At 33.3% G+C, this 19701-nt stretch overlaps 1 protein-coding gene across 1 annotated transcript; it reads right to left on the bottom strand.

Moving 5' to 3' along the window:
- Positions 1-575: 575 nt before the first annotated feature.
- On the bottom strand, positions 576-13216 carry LOC105320841 (prolyl hydroxylase EGLN3). Its single transcript, XM_011418954.4, has 7 exons — positions 12488-13216; positions 11675-11794; positions 5837-5976; positions 5129-5199; positions 4785-4846; positions 2906-2977; positions 576-1147 (listed from the first exon to the last, which is right to left on the bottom strand). Exons 1-7 carry the CDS (start codon positions 13172-13174, stop codon positions 1037-1039), a joined length of 1263 nt encoding a protein of 420 aa, XP_011417256.3. The 5' UTR covers positions 13175-13216; the 3' UTR covers positions 576-1036.
- Positions 13217-19701: the final 6485 nt, after the last annotated feature.

Raw genomic sequence — 19701 nt, 5'->3', positions numbered from 1 at the left:
GATTCCCTGCAAAAAGGTGTGCCAAGTTCGATGAACTGATACACACCTTTTCGATAGGAAAGGTTTCGAAAATTCCGAATAAAGTCATGAATATTCATAACCACATGATTTAATTCTAGTTGCAACGTTCTACTTATTCATCTTTAATGCTACCTCATAATACCACGCGCGTCGAAATTAATTTTATTTACTCTGAGTTGCATGTACAACTCGTTAGATATACGAACAATTATTTTAATTTGAAGTTTTTTATGATTGATTGTTTATATTGATATAACAAAACAGTTAAAGTACAGTATTGAGGGAGTCAGCAAGATTTCAGTTTCCCTCAAGCAAACCTTTTTTCCTCGACTTTACCTCGGGAAATAGATTTGCTCTCGGGGAACTAAGATCTTGCTGACTCCCTTAATGGTATACTTTACCTATAAACTAACTCATACTACAATTTGAATATTAGCCACAATTCAACAACCATTATTAATAAAATATGAGATTCTGTTTATCAGTAATGGAAATAAGTCGATCAAACAATGCATAAATAATCAAGTACACTCAGAAACAAATGATGCAAAATCTCAGAGTCTATACAGCCTAGTCTATCAGGACTGTTATTTTATCTATATAACAAATACAAAGTTGAAAAATATATTTCATGTCAGAAATTTCAAATGCAAAAGTTTACCAACAACTGGCATGTATGGAAACATATATTTGTTACAATTCAGTAATTTTTCATTTTTTGTTTCTTCTTTGTTTATTATTACATGTAATATTAACTGTTTGCCATTATTAAACTAGCAACCACTGCCAAATCTGATTGAATGTGAGCATGAATGTGTGAGTGGATGAATCAAAAATGGCTTTGAATTATATTATAAAAATGTTTGAATGCATATGAAAAAATAATAAATCAAAAAAAAAAAATGAAAAAAAATAAATCTCAGAGTTTGTATAAAATCTAATTAGTAGTTGCTGAGTACATTACATATACTGCAGTTCATGGCAAGCACAGCAGTACACGGCCTGCAGTATAGATTCACAGCCCCTCTAGCACCTTCAGTAAGTGGTCTTGAATGGAGGGCGATATTCCTATTTGAGTCAGCACCGTTTTGGGTTCCTCGTGACCTTTCACCAAGTCAGCCAGAGCCTATATAATATTGATGGAGAGACGAACCAGTCACGTTGATTCACTGCACAGGTATTTCATAATCAGCCACTAATTAGAATTCTTAAGGGTCATATATCAGAATGTGTTCGACATGTGTATGAACTATAATAGTTCTCAATAGGCACAGCATAAGAAAATAGACGTACATGAATGAATTTATCACCTAGTCACTGCATCAATTCCTTTTCTTTACACAGCAAATTTTTAAAATAATTATTTCAGTACGATACCATTTTTAAATTAATCTTTTTTTGTTCACTTTGAAATGGCATAGTGCCCCAATTCTTGAGTCATTGCTTAAAAAACGTTTTAAAAACACAAAAGTATATCAATATTTAATATTAAATGTATTAAGGTATGATGATCTTGAAATGAAATCTATGTACATTTATGTCAAATAATCTTTTTATTACTTAGACATTTGAATGAAGAAATTTTATTTTAGTAAACTTTCGAAGCAGAGAACCATCATATTATGGTACCAACTTCACAAAAGAAAGATGCCTTATCTCGCTCACATGTACCTTTCCCGATTATTATAGAGATTCTTTCCCTCAAAAAAAAAAAAAAAAAGGCCAGAGACACACGGGGTTTGAAACTATGACTTGCAAGGACGATGAACCCAAAAAGATATCATTTAGTATTGTGTATTTCTAATTATCATGCCATACAATATTTTCGACAAAAATTGGGCAAGGATTGTCAAAGAAAGCGCTTGTAAGCACGAAAAAACTATGATCAGACGACAAAGGTTTGAAAATTTAATATAAAATGTACTTGATATAAATATTTGAAAGCGACTTTCTTGTGTGAACTTTATCATTTCATATATCACAGCGATACACGATCGCCGGTTTGTCTGTGATGCTATCGATGATTAAGTATGAAGATCTAGTAAATGCAAGTTACGGATAATAAAATCAACACTTCAGATGCAGACGATAGGGTACAAAGAATGTGTCAAATCAATAGACGTCGAAGAACAGTCTCGTTAACAATATATGTACTGAATAACTGCACTCTTAAAATCATTGAGAAAACCCAACACATTCATAACCCATCCATAACATATTGATGAAAGAAACAGTTTATGGTGTGCGGACCAGTTGAGCAGAAGATTCCCCATCATTTGTTTATCAAAAACTTACAATAACCCGAGGTAAACGGTACGTTATTAAAATCAATTTGAAGTAGGTAAAAAAAATAATTTGGAACAAGAGCATTTATTTCTCGGGGTTATTCACCATAAAATAACCATCACCCTTTTCAAAAATGCAAAAGATAAACTTATCTTTATCCATTATTGCACGTATTTACATGTATAGTAACTTGAATGTATTTCTTTATTTCCCAGCTTGATTAGCTATACAGAAGATGCACTCATTGATATGTGGATAAGGAGTATCGTATATATATGTAGGGCTTAGGGCAAGGTAAAATTTACTTTTAACTTATGTAATATGCATCACAATTTTACTTTTCATTATGAAGTATTAAATAAAATTTCTTTATAAGTTGTTATTTTTAAGGCAATTTTCTGTATAAATACTCCAAAAACTATTTTACCAAAGTTGCCCACGCATATTAATGTCGCCCCAAAAAGCACATGCTAAGCTTACATTCTTTTAATGGTCCAAGAAAGGACCGAAGAATATCAAATACAGGGAAAACCAGGTGTTAATGACAAGCCAAAGTTTTATGATGGGAAAGGTACATCCGAACTAGGAATTCAATTACCTGCAATTCTCCCTGGGTTAAGGACTCGGTGGCCTTCTTCGCTTCTTGTTCTATCTTCCTCTCCAATTGGGTCTGCAATAAAAAACGTTCTTGCTAACCCTTCATTTCCTAGAGGACTTGTAACATCAAAGATGTTCGATAAATTACTCAAGTTGTAAGTGTTGAATGGGGATCCATGATTTTGACCTTTTTCTGAAGGCGTCGTGACATTTCAAGACCGGAAATCGCGTATTACACAATTTATTATAACATAAATCAGAGCCTGATGCAAGCTAAACCATAAAGATTATATCTTATTGAATATAAATATTTATGCACAATAAAATGTACATCAAATAAAGTAGATTTTGTAGGCAATAAAAAATAATGAATCAAAGACCTTCAGCGATGCAATCTTGTATTAACCTGTGTATGTGTGGAAATTAAAAACAAACCATGTTATTCAATCAAGATTTAAGTGAAGATATTCAACTATAATAGCTATTTTCACATGGTTAATTCAATTACAACCTCGAAAAATGGGTACTTGCAAGTATCCATACTTCTTATATTGATAAATCTATGCTAAATAGAAATTTAAAAAAATAAAACTTAAGTGATCAAACTTTTAAACAATTAAATTAATTTGATAATGGGAATCTCACTAATGGAGACGGTGATACATGTCATTATAAGACACGCCGTTGTTAGCTATATCCTTATTGAATTATTGGGCATGCATATCTTTGACTTTATTTAAATAAGTTCAAGAAAATTCTGTTCTGATTTATTTAAGTTGACAAAATCGGATAACTGAGCAGGGTGGTTCTAAAGAGGTTTGTCTGTGCGCAAAAGTACGCAACAAGAATCAACTTCTGATGTTTTCCTTGAAATCATCACGAAATCTACCTTACTCAAAGCACAACTTGATCTTTGGCAATTTCCAAAAAAAAAAAAAATCTGAAACATTTTTTTTAGCCCTACATCGATTTGAACTGATTTCAAGGCCAAGGTGGGCGCATTGATATACATGTAGATAATGTTTTAGAAGGAACCTTGGATAGATTATAAATCGTTATCTATTTGTACTTCTGTACTTGTTTATTCTTCACGTAATGAAGATAACAACCCCCCCCCCCCCTCTCGTATAGACCTTCTTTAAACGTGCGAGAGTTGATCGAATTCTCCCAACCATTTAATTAGCTTCCAAGGGGTTAATATAAGTGATTAACCCTGAACAAGTTTGATAATAAGAAGGCAGCGATGCGTTGACCTGTGATGACATTGGAATGACATTGACGGATAATGCCTCTGGGACCTCGATGTCAATCAACTCAATATTTCAAATTATACTTTATAAGTGTTGCATGCATATATTTACGTATTTCAATATACAAAAACCATTTGATATGCTTACGCTCTCACTAATATGTAAAATAAAGGTCTTTTGTATTTTCAGGTACTCAAGTATTAGAATTACAATTCTTTCCATGACTGGAATTACCTTTTTTGATTATCCATGCCCAGATCTAGAACCCCCTCCCGGTCCCCAATACAAATTCCAGATTCGGGCATGTTATACAAAAGCCATTCAAAACAGAGTGTAATAAATAGTTTATCCTATCTCGTCCAATAATTACCTACCACTTATAAACTATATTAGGTAAACTACAGTGTACAAAGCATGTAATTAATAAGACAGGGAGATAAAATTGCGTACTTGTGATTTACATTTACATTTCTCTATTTACATCGGGAAATTGAGAAAACAAACCTGTATTTATTTTTCTCCGATGAAAATACGGATAGCAAATATATTAAGTGATAATATAAGCATAAGTAAAACTTCATATGATAAAACCTGATATTATGAAAACCTTTTTATTGGTTTCATTTTTACCTTTTCATTCTCTATTCTTTCTAAATCTAAAACCACCAGTTCATTTTTCATTGTTGAGATACCTGTTGAAAATGTAAATAGATATTTTCATATATATCATTGTATAAAAATCTCCATATTTCCTTTAAAAAAAAATATATGTGACGTTTATATAAATAGATTTAACAACACACATAGAGAAAAATTAAAGTGTAAAAAAAAAAAATAGAACCGCAGTATTTTCAAATATGTCACTGCTAAGCATTTCTTATCTCTATCTGCAATAGACACTTAAAGAACAATGGTTGTCCCGGACAGCAAAATTACTGCAATCATCGGAGATAAATTTATGCGGACAGAATTACCTTCTAACGCGGACTCTTCTTTTGCTCTTTCTCTTTCAGTTTTGTCGAAAAACCAAACTGTAATCGCATACCTAAAACGGTTGTTTTCACAGTTTTCAATAAATTATTACAAATTCAAGACCATAAATCTTGACGCTTAGAAATTTCCCCGTGTTCGCACCTGTCTGGGATGAGTTCAATAATAAAATAATAACACATTTTTTCAAGTGCTTAATTACACTGTAAAGAGATATTTTGAAGATAGATTTTGAAAAACGTTTAAGGAGTCATATAAATCTACTTTGAAGGAAAAATTTATTTCAAGTTTGCATGCTGAAACGAGATTAATTTTGAAAATCGAGATCTAAGATGGAACATTTAGTGGCATTTAAACCATGCGCCGGGATTTCTGTTTCTAGTATAATTGGAAGCACACGCACATTTGTTACTTGTAATGTGTACCGAAAATAAAGGAGCATCTTCAAATAACTTTAATAAATTTAACAGAAAATAACTACAAAACAAAGTTATTAAATATGCAAGATAAATTTGATCCTAAACAAGCCTCTTCTCGGGTTTATATAAAATAAGTCTACGAGGGGGTAAGATATAACGTCATAAAATGGTTTCTATATTGATCAATAAATCTATAAATCAAACCGGGTTTTTTAAATATATATATAGTTAAATATGGCCCATAATTAATATCAATGAAAAGACCCTGACAACCTCGTTCTGAACGCTGGCTGAACCTCATGGGGATTCCGTCTGTCGGACCAGAAGAACAACATCCGGTTATACTCAGGACTGACGTCAACATAGCAACTTTCATCCTGCGCTGAGAAGATGCGCAGTATTCCACCGTCTTCCTACAAAATAAAATCATTCTGCATGGATGCCACAGTATTGATATATTTTATTTCTTGTAGGAATTAGGTAGCTGCACAAATAATCTTTGTACTTTTACCTATTGTAGGGTTTTTATAAAACACTTTACATGTAATTTATACCGATATAGAAATAATACAAATGCATGCTTCCCGATCGGCACCGCATACTGCACTGTATATTCATGAACTTAACGTACATTGCCATAAATACACCAGGGTGAAAAAGAAGGGAAACTAGTGTACATGTAAATATCACCATATCCAGCATTTCTTTCTAAAATTTAATCTTTCTAAAGGAGACAAGTATAGAAATTTGATATAACCCAAACCATAAAACGAATGAAATACTTTAATTGCATAAATTCCAACAGAAGTTTACTAGTACATGGTAACATCTTCAATAAATGTCACTATAAATTTAAGCGACCGTTTAAATTTGGACTCTGCGCGAGTTAGTCTTACATATATATTACATGAAGCTTGATATTTCTGTCAAATGTAAGTAAATTCAAAGTACATGTATCCACATTCCGTTAAGACCGCTACATTGCCGGATTTGTTTGTTTGTTCTTTTTTTTTTTTTGCCTTTTGTTTTTGGCTATGCTCATACCTACATGAAACTCCAAAAGATAGAATACTAAATTCACATAATTATTTAGAAGTACATTTTGTTAATTGGTCAAACATATAGTGAAACCTGTCCATGTAAGGCTTTAATACGTGTAGTAGGTTAAATCTAGATTAACCCTACCGTAATGGCACACTAATCTTTGTAAAGTGTGGCAGAAATGAACGTTTTAGTGTTAATCTTATATTAGATCTAAATAAAGATATGTGACATACATCTATGTGAACTTCACAACCTTTCTGTCTGCTTATAGTATACACTGATGGTTTTTGTAGGTTGAACCACATTTTATTTTATTTTTTCATTCAATATATGTGTCCGAATTAATTTTCTTAACTTATTTACATTAATGATATAAAAAACAAACAACCGACTGGATAGCAGGGATAAAAATCTAAATTGAAATTGGTTAATTTTGTTGAGTACGGCCAACTGGAAAATTCAACATGAGAACAAAGCTCACAAATAAACTAATAGATAAAATTTACGGTACTTACATAATTACATATGTAATAATTACAACTGAACATCAACATTCAGTAATTTCAAAAAACCAGCAAATAAAGGGATAATAAAATAACACGCTTTTATTCTTCACAAAGAAAATACTAAAGTAGATACCGGTTATTTCATTGAAAGTAAGTCGTGTATGCCTTATTAGCAAATTATTCATACCGTACGAATATATATTCCATGACTCATTGGCAAGGTAATCAGAAAATCAGGAAAATGTATTTTAACTTAAGTAAGGATTTTGAAACCTTCATGATCTGGCACTTGTATCATGTGTAGGTGACCTATTAATAAATAGGCCTATATATTTTTAAGACTATGGCCAGAAGGTCTGATATAAGGTTAGGACAACCTGGTCAGATATGACATTATTAGTATAAATTATGACATACCATTTTATTTATGTCATTGCAAGTAAAATGAAATTTGTTATAAACATACTTTCTTTTGTGACCAATCGCAGCGCATTGTCCATTTTTCAAATACTAGTATGTGTTTCATAATTCAGAATGCTGTGGACTTCATGTGTCATTATATTTGATAAGTTCAGACTTCAGAAGGGAGACGGCTGTATAGATCCCGTGCTCTATGACAAAGGACCGTTACTTTGTGATTAGAAGCAAATTTGAATATGTTATTAATATATAGCTTCTATAATTCACGGCCAATTTAAGACAATGAAAACATATAAAAATATCTTTTGTAGAAAATTGATAGAAAACAGTGTGGGGGAGGGGAAAAGGATAGGCTGAAATCGAGTGTGTTAGTTTTTTATATGATAAAAAAACCTATATAAATAATCCATCTAAATTGTTTTTCATCTACAAATCTACAAATTTGTACACAAATGAGTGTACAAAATCGGCATGCATGGTAATGTAGCTATAGGGAGTGGAGGGCTTGAAATGAATGTAAATTTATGTTTACTTGTATACTTTTGGTCGGGACAAGCTAAATCTAAATGTACGAAATAACATATGCCATTGAGCAATGGTCCAAGTACATGTGTAAAACACACCCACAATTAATGAGACATAATCTGGATATTAATCAGATTTAATATACTAGTAACCCCTGCACTCGCTTCGCATGTCCACATTCAAAACACTTGTTCTACTTTAAGAACTCGCATTGTTTAAAGAAAAAGGCTCAGCATATAATCGCTTTTACTGTTTGCAAGCAACTTTTGTAACAGTATGGCAGTCCGAGCTTTGATTAAAAAAAATTAAAATATCTCTACTCCTACACAAACATGGGAAATTCGATAGGATAATTATGGCTGCATTTATTATTATGAAATTTCGGACTTCATCGATAATCTATAACTTTTTTTAAGTAGATGACAGAAAAACTAAAATACAAACATTGTTTGGTTTATTTAAAACTGTCACAAAAAACTAAGAAATTGGCATCGTATTTAAAGTCAAAATTTGTATTTTGAACACTTATTTAACATATTCCATTTATCAATGAATGCCCAACTGTTTTGAGTTTTCCACCAATGCCTAAAAAGTCAAAGTGTAACATTACAATTCAGAAGTACCTTAAATTAAGACTGTATATTTAATTTTCTTTTCCATCTGAATTTTTTTTCCGGAGCATTATTGGAGGATTTTCGTTTGAATTTTAGTTTTAAATGAGTACAATGTTGAAAACAATAAAACCTTTCTTTTTTGTTGTTAACACAGTCAGATTGGTTACTCTACAGTGAATGGGTACCTTCATATCTAAACACACCATCACAAAAAATAAAAAAAAATCAACCAACCCCACCCCAACCAAAAAAAAAAAAAACACCAAAAAAATTTAAAATAAAACAGACTCATCCTTTTTATTTTATTGACAAATAGTCGATTTTGTTAAAAATTGAGTAAAAATTACTCAGTGGATATTTAAAAAATATGTTAAACAGACGATGTCATTTCCAAATTTAAACATGCAACTACCAAGATATAGACATTTAAGCAAGGGTCTTTTGCAAATGTATATTTATTTAACAGTAAATGGCCGAGTGCAGAAATGTTATCGGCAAGTTGATCTGCTTATAAGAGTATTTGGAGAGTTTAAATTCTACAAATGGGACAACAACCCATCAAAATCTTGAAACAGATGCATAATCTGGCACTGATTATTTAATGCCCAAATTCTATCAAACAAGCTCGCATTTTAATATATATGAGTCCTTCAAGAACGAAAAACAAATTGGCCTTCAATATTTCTTTTGGAGGTAAAGCTATTGCGATGGAATGAGGTTTTTCTTTGCGACAAGAAAGACGGAGAACAAAAGAAAAGGTTGACATGGTTAACCACCAAGGAGCCATGCATTTGAAGGACTGCACAGTGTATACATATGCACCATTCTATCATTGGCATTTGATTTATGGGGGTTTCTCTTTCCCCAGTTCATAAAAAGTATAAGGACTTTTAATATATTCTGTATTGTGAAAGAAGGTAATAAAATGGTTCGGAAATGCATATTGAAACTGACACACATAAAAAATGTTGAATATCTGACTAGGCATTCAGTGGAGAATAAAGAGAATGGATTCTAAATGAAAAGAAAGAAACGACATATCTTTACAAATCATACTTGAAGAATAAAAAATGATTTCAAAGCCTTAAAGAACCGAAGGATACAAGTAATACAAATCTCTTTCAATAGATGAATTGATAATTATGTAGATAACGAAAAAACCCACTTCAAGACAGTTTACGACGTAAGATTACTTACCTAAATATCATGTCCAATCTGTTTTTTATATATACATTGCATCTGTTATTTAATATATAGCTGCAGGTGTGTAGCTCCCGATACGTAAAAAATTCGGATGGACGACCTGGAAGCAACAGTGCCTCCCATAGTTAAAAAAATGCAATATACGGCGCACAGAATATTGCGCTAGTTTTTAATTGATTAACCTTATTTACACACAAATCCTGTGGAAGAAATAGTACCACTAAATTCTTCGGGCAATTTACTACTGGATTCGTCTGAATACTTGCCCCGACTTTCTCCAAAGCACGCTAACCGACCTCGGAAAATGCACTATGTTAACCTCACCTCAATTTGAAAGTGGCCATTTTTGCATATAAACAAACTGCATCACTTTACTTTATGGGGCTGGTAATAGTGTTTAAAAAATATTAAAGGCAAGTTAATTGACGATTTCTGTAGTAAAATGTCTGAGAATTTTTTTTTGAATCAAATATTCATACAGAATGTGTTCGGAAATAAGATTAATCATTTCAATCTGTTCGTGTGGTAAGCTCGAAGATACTTACCATTATTTTTTCACATGTAATAAATATAAAGATGCTAGAAATGTTCTATTTAATGACGTTTTTCAAATTGTAAATCTTAACATTGTCAATACTCATGTTTTACTTTGGGGTGACAGTTCAATAAGTGACAATGAAAACAAGCATTTATTTACATTAGTTTATAATTTTATCAAAAATACTGAAAGATTTAACTGATCTTATAACTACTAATACACCGTTGTTTACTATATACATGTCAATTGCATTTATGTATACGTCCATTATATCCACTGACCTTTATTTATGTTGTGTACACATATTTTGTATCATATCTTTGTATTGGGAGAGGGCGGTCTAAGTTATAGAACTTGTGCCCAATCCCAATTGTATTTTGTACAATAAAAATATGTTCAAATCAAATCAATCATTTCAAAACTAGCGAATTTTTGTTGGCCGTAAATTGCACTTTTTACCCATGAGAGGCACTGTAGCTCCCAGGTCGTCTATCTGAATATGAATATGAATCTGAATTTTTCAGACCGGGAGCTACATACCTGCACTAATCTGAACTATACGGTTCTCTTAATGTTGTACTTATGATTTTTTTTTTAAATTGGGTGCGCTAATTTCCTTAATAAAAAAAAAATCTAAAAATCAAAGATTTAAATCTACGCAGAAAACCCATTTGGCATTCATCTAATAAAAGTTATTAAAAATTCTAAACGGATCAAATCACACAAAACTAAATTGTATATAACTATGCACTTATCTAACCCAGCAACTGAAAATATTTATAAACATTTTCTTTACTAGGGACAAGGCTAAATTATGATTAATATAAATAATTTGAAATATTGACAAAAAGCAAGTCTAGTAGCCCAAATCCATTTCCTGAAAGTTTCTGAGTAATATATTGACTGTTGTTCTGAATCATTCCAATTACTCTTCAGACAAACTGAACGGATTCTAGTATTGACTAAAGAAAGATAACTGCATGCCTCTTCGCTAGCAAAAGAAAGAATAAATGAATCCAAAATGCATGAACTTTTTACCTTTATACGTAAAAAGTCTAGAGTTCCATATCAAGTTGCATGCACTTTTGTTTTTGTGAATGATTTAATAGAGCTACAAAATGTATGTCATTACCGGTATGTCAGACTAACCAAACTTACACATAAAATAGTATTTGTAAATTTAATATACAATGAAAGCTAATCAGACTGAGTACAAAATAACAATGGTTTACTATATCTTATTCTCTAAAGTGATACAAACCTTTGCATTCCAATCCTTGTTTAAATACAGAATACACGTGATAACACGTCCATCGCCGCTGGGATTGTCCACGTGACGTCGGTAGTAAGAACCGTTACCAGGGTAACACGCAACCATGGCCTGTGAGTAGAAATTCACAAAAACGGAAGAGTCTTGAATATTTATGCACAATTTTGATTTTAAAAAATTGATTTTTTTTCTAAACTATGAATTTTTTTCTTTGCGCTCTTCTTTTCGAGTTGTAAAGTCAGACGTGCATCTCTGAAGCAGTGCACGTGGTTGTACAAGTAAAACCTGGAAAAATCGTCTAGCATCTTCTCTGAATCTGAATTGTACAAGTAATACTAAAGCTATAAATGCTGTGCACGACATATAATCATTGCATGCATTTCTCCTTTGTTCAACACCGTGCAAGGTATCTATCAGCAGTCTGTGCGTGTGCTTTGATATTCATTTGATAATTTTGGATAAAATGTTAATACTAGATACATACATGTATACCCATGCACGGATCTAGTAGGGTTTTGTGGGAAAGGGGTTGAACCCCCTCCCCGGAAAATTCAAATTTTTTTAATTTATTTAATAAAAATTTACAAAAATATGCCTCGGTGCGCCACACCCCCAATACTGAAATATCCGCCCCTATCCCCCCTTCCAATGATTTTTTTTTGGATCCGCGCATGTGTACCTGCCTAATGAGTCATTGGTTCTAGAATCAGGACAGGAAAGGGGAGAGACCAAGTTATAAAATCTCAAAATAATTTTAAATACAACATGTATTTTGCCGATATAACATATTTTTGATCACATTACCTTTGTTCTACCGTTGATATAATATTCCCCCTGAAGGTGACTGTTGAGTGCTGATAAAACTGAATCCATTTTCTGGACAACCTTGTTGACGTTTGGGTGCCGAGACTCCGTGCCCTCAGCCCAGTATATGGTGTCATTCCTCACTTCTGTCTTGGTCATTTTGAGTGCGTCCTGTCCACTCGTTCTGCCCCCTGATAAACGTCCCACCTTCAAATAGCCGTTTGAGTTCAGGCTTTTTATTTCATTCAACACTTTCTGCAAATTTTTATTGGAGAAAACACCATCCACAACACAGAAATTGTTCTTGTTTAAGTAACGAATCACAAATTCCGCAAGAGAATCAACATCATAAGATCTCGGTTTCTTAAAGATGACATCTCTAAATGGACGGGCATCAAATTCTGTAACATCACTGTTATTACCAGTAACATCATTTGGGCTAATTTCTGATTTGGAAGCGTTGTTTTTATTTGACTCGCACGTGTCCGTCGTGACCTCGCCTACTTTCTTTTTCGGTTCTGTACGTTGGGTAGGTGTGCACGCAACCTTGTGGGAAGGCCAGTCTTGTATCTGATGCTGGCGACAGCAATACACAACTCCCTTGCATCGGGTACACCGCTTCAGGTTTTCTTTAGAGTCACAAACTACACATCGTAGATCTTGGTTTGTCTTGGCGTCCTTATCCATTGTTGACAACGAAAGACTGTTTTTACCTTCTATTTTAAAGAGCAAAGACAACGTACTTGGAGTTATCTTTCCTACAATTATACTAGGGTGCATTTTTTAGCTTTCATTCTGAGGAAGAACATTTCGTAATTTTTAAGGTATAGAACATTTATTTTTATTTTGTTTGTGTATAGAACAAAGTTACTTTGTATAATTTTTTCTCTCAATTTTGTGGTGCATGTGTATTTATTTATTCATCAAATAGCATCGTCATTTTTATGTAAAGTTGATACCATTATTTGCGTTAATTTTAATTAGTATTAAATTTCTGAATATCCAAGGAAACAAATTTAATGAGTCATATTTGCTGTATACACATGAGACCACTGACAATTAATTAACTGCAATCCACGGTTGCGTCGGAAGCAAATTGTAAGTGAAAAAAGGTGGGGGGTAGACTTAAAAAAAAGAAAAAGGATTTTGGTTATGGTTGTGTCTAACTTTGCCAAAACAGTGTAGCAGGGCCCCCTCCCACTTTTTCTCGAAGCTCGCATCAACTAATTTTCTTTAATTTACATAGGAAAAATTGAATTATCATGGAGTTGGCCATCACACCCCCCCCCCCCCACACACACACCCTTTTTGGGGAGTATGTAAAACATTGGTATAAAAGTAAATTGCAACTGGTATGAACATAAGGAAATTAGGAGTAAAATTGAAGTTATAGATATACGACGCCAACCCCCCCCCCCCCCCCCCCCCCCGGATTAGGGTTTTGAAGATTATGGAAAATCAAAATTCCCTTTTTTTATGCTTGTCAAGATTTTTTGGATGAGTCTGCCCCCCCCCCCCAACTTTCAAAAACAGTGCTACGTGCCTGCTTTCATTTTCATCCCAGAGAGAGAGAGGAATGAGAGAAAGAGAGAGAGAGAAAGAAAGAGGAATAAGAGAGTGTGTTGGAGAAATAGAGTTGAGTAAGAAACAAGAGATTGTGGCGAGACAGGGGTTGAGAAAGAGGAAAATACGAGAGGGTAGGGAAAGAGGGTTGTGATGCAGAGAGTATGGATGAATGAGCGGGAGTGTTCGGCGCGAGATTGGGTCGAGAGAGTTGGCGAAAGAGATGAGAAAGTGGCGATGGAGAGTTAATTGAATCGTATAGTGAGAAAGTACAGTGAGAGTGTGGGATGAAAAATGTAGGGCAAGATGGAGGGATAAGAAAGTGAGATAAGAGGGGGCTAGTTAGGTGGGAGAGTGTAGTTGCAAATTGGGGTGAGAGAATCGAGCGAGGTAATGGGATGAGAGAGAGAGAGAGAGAGAGAGAGAGAGAGAGAGAATGAGGTAAGACAGTGAGATAAAGAATGATGTCGCTAGGATACCTTTTATTTTACAATCAAATTAATCAGTTTAGATATTGAAATTTGAGTCTTGAAACCCGAAGTTCAATATTCGTATTTCAAATCTCGTTTTTGGAATATCTAATCTCTTATAGGCTAAGCCTTTTGGACTTTCCTACGTTCTCATGCTAAAATGAGCCACAAAATAGTCATGCAACGCGCCTTAAATTTTGGATTTTTTTACTGATACATGTAAGAGCTATTTAAACTAAGAAGACAAAAATTTGCACTAGTATATCCATCATTCGACCCAAAACCTTGATGATTATTCGTGTATGATAAATAATTGTAAATAGAGAATAGAGATCTTGTTTAAAGCTATACACGCTATAATTTACGTCAATTTTGAATGACAGTGAAAACGCATGTGTTTGTCTACTTATAAAAGTTATCCTTAATCTGTAAATTACAATGGTGAATTCCATCTCGTTACAAAGATATAGATTGTTAATTGTTTATTTTCCTGCCAGGAAAATATACCTTTTCATGAATATTGATGAAGGAAGAGCGAAACCGACCTCATTGCGCATGTCCGCGGAGAACTTGGTGGTCGTTATTGTTTTTGCCTAATTAAATATCCAACTTGATTTTTAATATGCTTAACATTTGTTAATTTGAAATACATACATGTATAATGAGTAAAATACGTTTGTCATTAACGATACCCTTACTTCTGCATTAACACTTATAGGATCTATAAATAGCACATAGGGGAAAAACACAGGTCTACGTCATCTTTTTAAAGGAAGTATTGATATTTACTCACAGGCTTGTATTTTTTTCTTTTGTTTGTACTCGTGTATCGGACAAATTCATGCTTTACTGAAAATATCCTTTCCTTTGTGAAACTATCACAATTATGAAGATGTTGACCCTTCACCAGTTTTGGTATGATAGGCTAAATTTAGCTGTCGATATCACGTGATAGATTGATATTCACGAGGAGGCATTACTTTCCTGGCAGGAAAATAAATAGTTTTTATTGTTTATTATTTGATATATTTGTTACGTGATCGAATTGAGCATTATAATTAACAGAATAAAGGTAACTTTTATTAGTAATCAAACACATACATTTCCCCCTTTATTCAAAATTGACGCAAATTATAGCGTGTATAGCTTTAAAACTTTTCAATTTTTTTCGGATATTGTAGAATCACTGTGGAATCGCAGTTCGACGAAGACAGAAAATAGTTTCTATAATAGAATGATGCCTCTGGACTCCTATTGACGTCTTGTCTTCCTTCCCCTGAACAGCTGAAACCATGGACACAGACCAATATATAGTGTTCTTGTCGCATCAGAATTTACCACTGATACCCCATATTTATTGCTAGCGCTCTCGAGCGCTAGCAACTACGTTATTTTTTTTTTTACTGTATTGCGTTATTTTTTTTTACTGGAATGCGCATGTTCGACTTCATGGTAGGGGATTCTGGGAATACTGTACTACTGTGTTTACCACGTGAATTTCGTTCTCATCTACACATGATCTGAAGTTTTGTGTTTTATTGTAAATGTCAAAGAGTAACAGTAGCTTAGGTCTTATAATATCAAGTTATTTCTAAATTCATAATAAATAGCTAGCTCTATCTTCACTACCTTCAAGCTCGAAAAAAAAAAACCTCGGATATGTTTTCCGAGTTGCCGGAAAGGCCCGAGAAGATAGAGTTGCTACAAAACAGTACGAATGATTCTATTGATCCTAAAAATTTTCATCTCAAAATTGTTTCGGTAGATACAGAATGATTAAAGCACAAGGAATGAGCTATGCCATTGTCGATGTTAAGCCCACTCTAGATTTGCAATTTGCTAAATTGAGACTCCTACCACTACCAAAACACAATCCAGTTCACCACTGTGCCCTCCTATCAAAAATCAAATGATTAAGAAAATTAAATGGTTTAAAAATCGTGTTCTAGGATGGCCTCAGCGCTAGCACACGAATCTTTTTAAAAGATAAACTTGACAATGTTTACCTTATTATTAGTCGGTATTAGTGACCCCCCCCCCACCCCCCCCCCCAATAAAAAATAAAAAATTGATGAACATGGGAGAAAATATTTTACCCTGCAACATGTTGCATGGGAAAGAACAATTACTAAACCTTTTATTTGATATTTCCCATTTATTTCTGGTTTGGTTTTACAGAAGCTGTTGAGAAACGATTCTACTTTTCCTTTACAGAGGTTCCTCTGTTTTTGGGTAACTGTTTTATGTCACCTCTAGGCTAAAAATTCTACATCATATATAAATTCTATTTGTACATCTATATTTTACAATGGCAAATAAACCATATTGAATAAAATTGTTTAAAGATATTTACATAGTTTAGTAAGGGACTATATTTTGTGGCGGAATAACTCAATAGTTTTAGAGTACTGTTACTTTAGCTTCCTAATTTTCGGTGCAGACCAAACTTCCAGATAGTTTGAGTTTTATGATATTTTCATGTTGTTATGAAAAACATATATATATATATATATATATATATATATATATATATATATATATATATATATATATATATATATATATATATATATATATATATATATATAAACACAATAAAATCCACAGAGGTCGGCGAGTTATAGATAAAAATTAAATAAGAAAACACGAAAAACGTTCAATATAGCTTAAGCGCTTTCATTTTAAAATCTTCAGAAGCTATATAATGGTAACATATATATATATATATATATATATATACACAATATTTTGATATTCTATCAATATATTTTGGCCTGTTTAGCTAATTATATTTCATCGAAGTCAAGAAAAAATTTACCCCAATTTTTGCCTAAAATTAGCTTATTTCATAGCATATCTCAATTTTTTGAGATGTGATCCCTACTTTTTTTTTTACATGAGACATTAGATGTATGTCTATTTGTATGCAAAGTTTTGGAAAGATGGCATTACTAATATTTTTAAATTTGCGTTGGAATTTGAAAACTCCAAAATTTTTTAACAATCTAAACATCTATTGTATGACGAGGTGGGCGGCGTTGACGCAAAGCTTCTTATGGCACAGATGGCTGACCTCCAGGTTTCCACCTGGAAACTGTGATCGGGTCAAGCGCATCTTTGCCATAAGAATAGCCCTATGAACCCTCTCAAACTTTGGTCTCTCCTCTGGCCATCTCACTCTTAACACTCCATACCCATGGGCAGTGGTGGCGCCTTTCCATACAAAACACCCGGTCCCCCATGAATTTCACTTTTTTCCAAAATTCTAAGCCTCAACTGTTCAAAGAAATCTTCCATGATCAAATATCAACAGAACTAAACTTCCTATGGAACTATTTCTCCTTAAAAAGTCACATGACAAGGGGAAAATAGGCTCTCTATAGGAAAAAGAGTACCAATTAATTTCCCATAGAACTCAATGTTAACCTAAACAACCCTAGCTACTTAGCTATATTACTTACAGACATATCCTTGGTAAAATCTGAAAGTTCATTCCAAGCACTGACAGAAAATCACAAGAAATATATATGGTCCCATGGCGTTTACAGGTCAAAATTGAACTTGTTTACAACTTACAGTGATCCGCAGCAAATTAACCCAAGTCTCTAAAATGACACCCACCTCCTACTTTAACCCCTCTAATTTCTTTACTCTCTGCAGTACTTCCTCATTTCATCATTTTATTTAAACACTGATAATTTTACTTTAAAATGATCATTATTTCAACAACTTAATCAGCCAATCACCTAAGCCCTACCTTTTTCTGCTCGGCTCAATCTTGTATTAACACTGGTCTGATGTCAACATCCGGTGCATTGGTACTCGCATTCCTTTAACCATCGGGCAAATAACTTTGGTTTAACATAATGCGTATGTCAAAAATATTCATACACCAGTGGTTTTTTAATTTCATACAATTTTATACCATTCCAGGTTTGGAGAACCTCATACATTCATTTATAAACAATGAATAGTTTGTGTTTTACGTCTATATTAGAATAAATGATGTATGCAAAAATAGGGAAAGTTAAATGGAAGGGGAGGAAGGTGATCCCATCCCCAATTTGTTTTTCATCTAAAAATCTTCTTTGGGATCGTGATACAAATTATAGTTAAACAAAATTTAGATATGCGACGCACTATCGTTAAGGAAAAAAGTTTGTTATTATTTACCAGTCGGCTGCAATGAAAAGACTTTAGGTCACGTACAAGTTCAGTATAGATTTTGCACCACTGTCGAATCTTCTAAAATTCTAGCGATACAGTTAGTCTTATTTCAGTTTCAAAGAATATGTTAAGAAAGCAAAATGAGTACGAACAATATCGGACACAGTATACTGAGAGTATAAAAAATCTAACAAAAATATGGTTAAACATATTAAGCATTGTATCATCTTTTAATGTGTAAAGTGTTAATTCCCGCGCTCGCACGGGATATCATCTAAACCCTGTCCCGAGTTTTGCTTCCACCACTTTTTGCTTGATATTTCAATAATAGTAAATACCTTTGTGCTCAAACTACGTTCATCCACTAATATGAAAAATGTCCAGATTATCTGTTTTGAAACGCCCCCTCTACCGCTTCTTCTAGATATGGTCGGCTATCGGTTTTTAAAACGCAGTTCGCAATTGAATAGTGAACTGCGTTCTAGAACGCAGTTTGCAATTCAAAATTTAGAATTCATATTTGGGGCCCGAAATTTTCAGGGGCATCTACTAGTGGTATTTCACTACCACTGTGAAAATATGTTGATGCAGCTATCTCTAGTTTTTAAGAATCGGGCTTATATGCAATTTAATAGTGAACTGCGTTCTATCTAGAACGCAGTTCGCAATTCAAAATTTAGAATTCATATTTGGGGCTCGAAATATTCAGGGGCATCTACTAGTGGTATTTCACTACCACTGTGAAAAATATGTTGATGCAGTTATCTAAAGTTTTTGAGAATCAGGCTTATTTGCCTATGAATAGTGAACTGCGTTCTAGCAATTCAAAATTTAGAATTCATATTTGAGGCCCGAAATTTTCAAGGGCATCTACTAGTTGTATTTCACTACCACTGTGAAAATATGTTGATGCATTTATCTAAAGTTTTTGAGAATCAGGCTTATTTGCCGTTCTAGAACGCAGTTCACTTTTCAATTGCGAATAGTGTTTAACGAGTGAGGCCCAAGTCTATA

The sequence above is a fragment of the Magallana gigas genome, chromosome 6 (assembly GCF_963853765.1).
Source record: "Magallana gigas chromosome 6, xbMagGiga1.1, whole genome shotgun sequence".
In the NCBI taxonomy this organism is placed as follows: Eukaryota; Metazoa; Mollusca; class Bivalvia; order Ostreida; family Ostreidae; genus Magallana; species Magallana gigas.
Note: the sequence above shows the minus strand (reverse complement) of the source record. Positions and strands in the feature narration are given on the sequence as shown.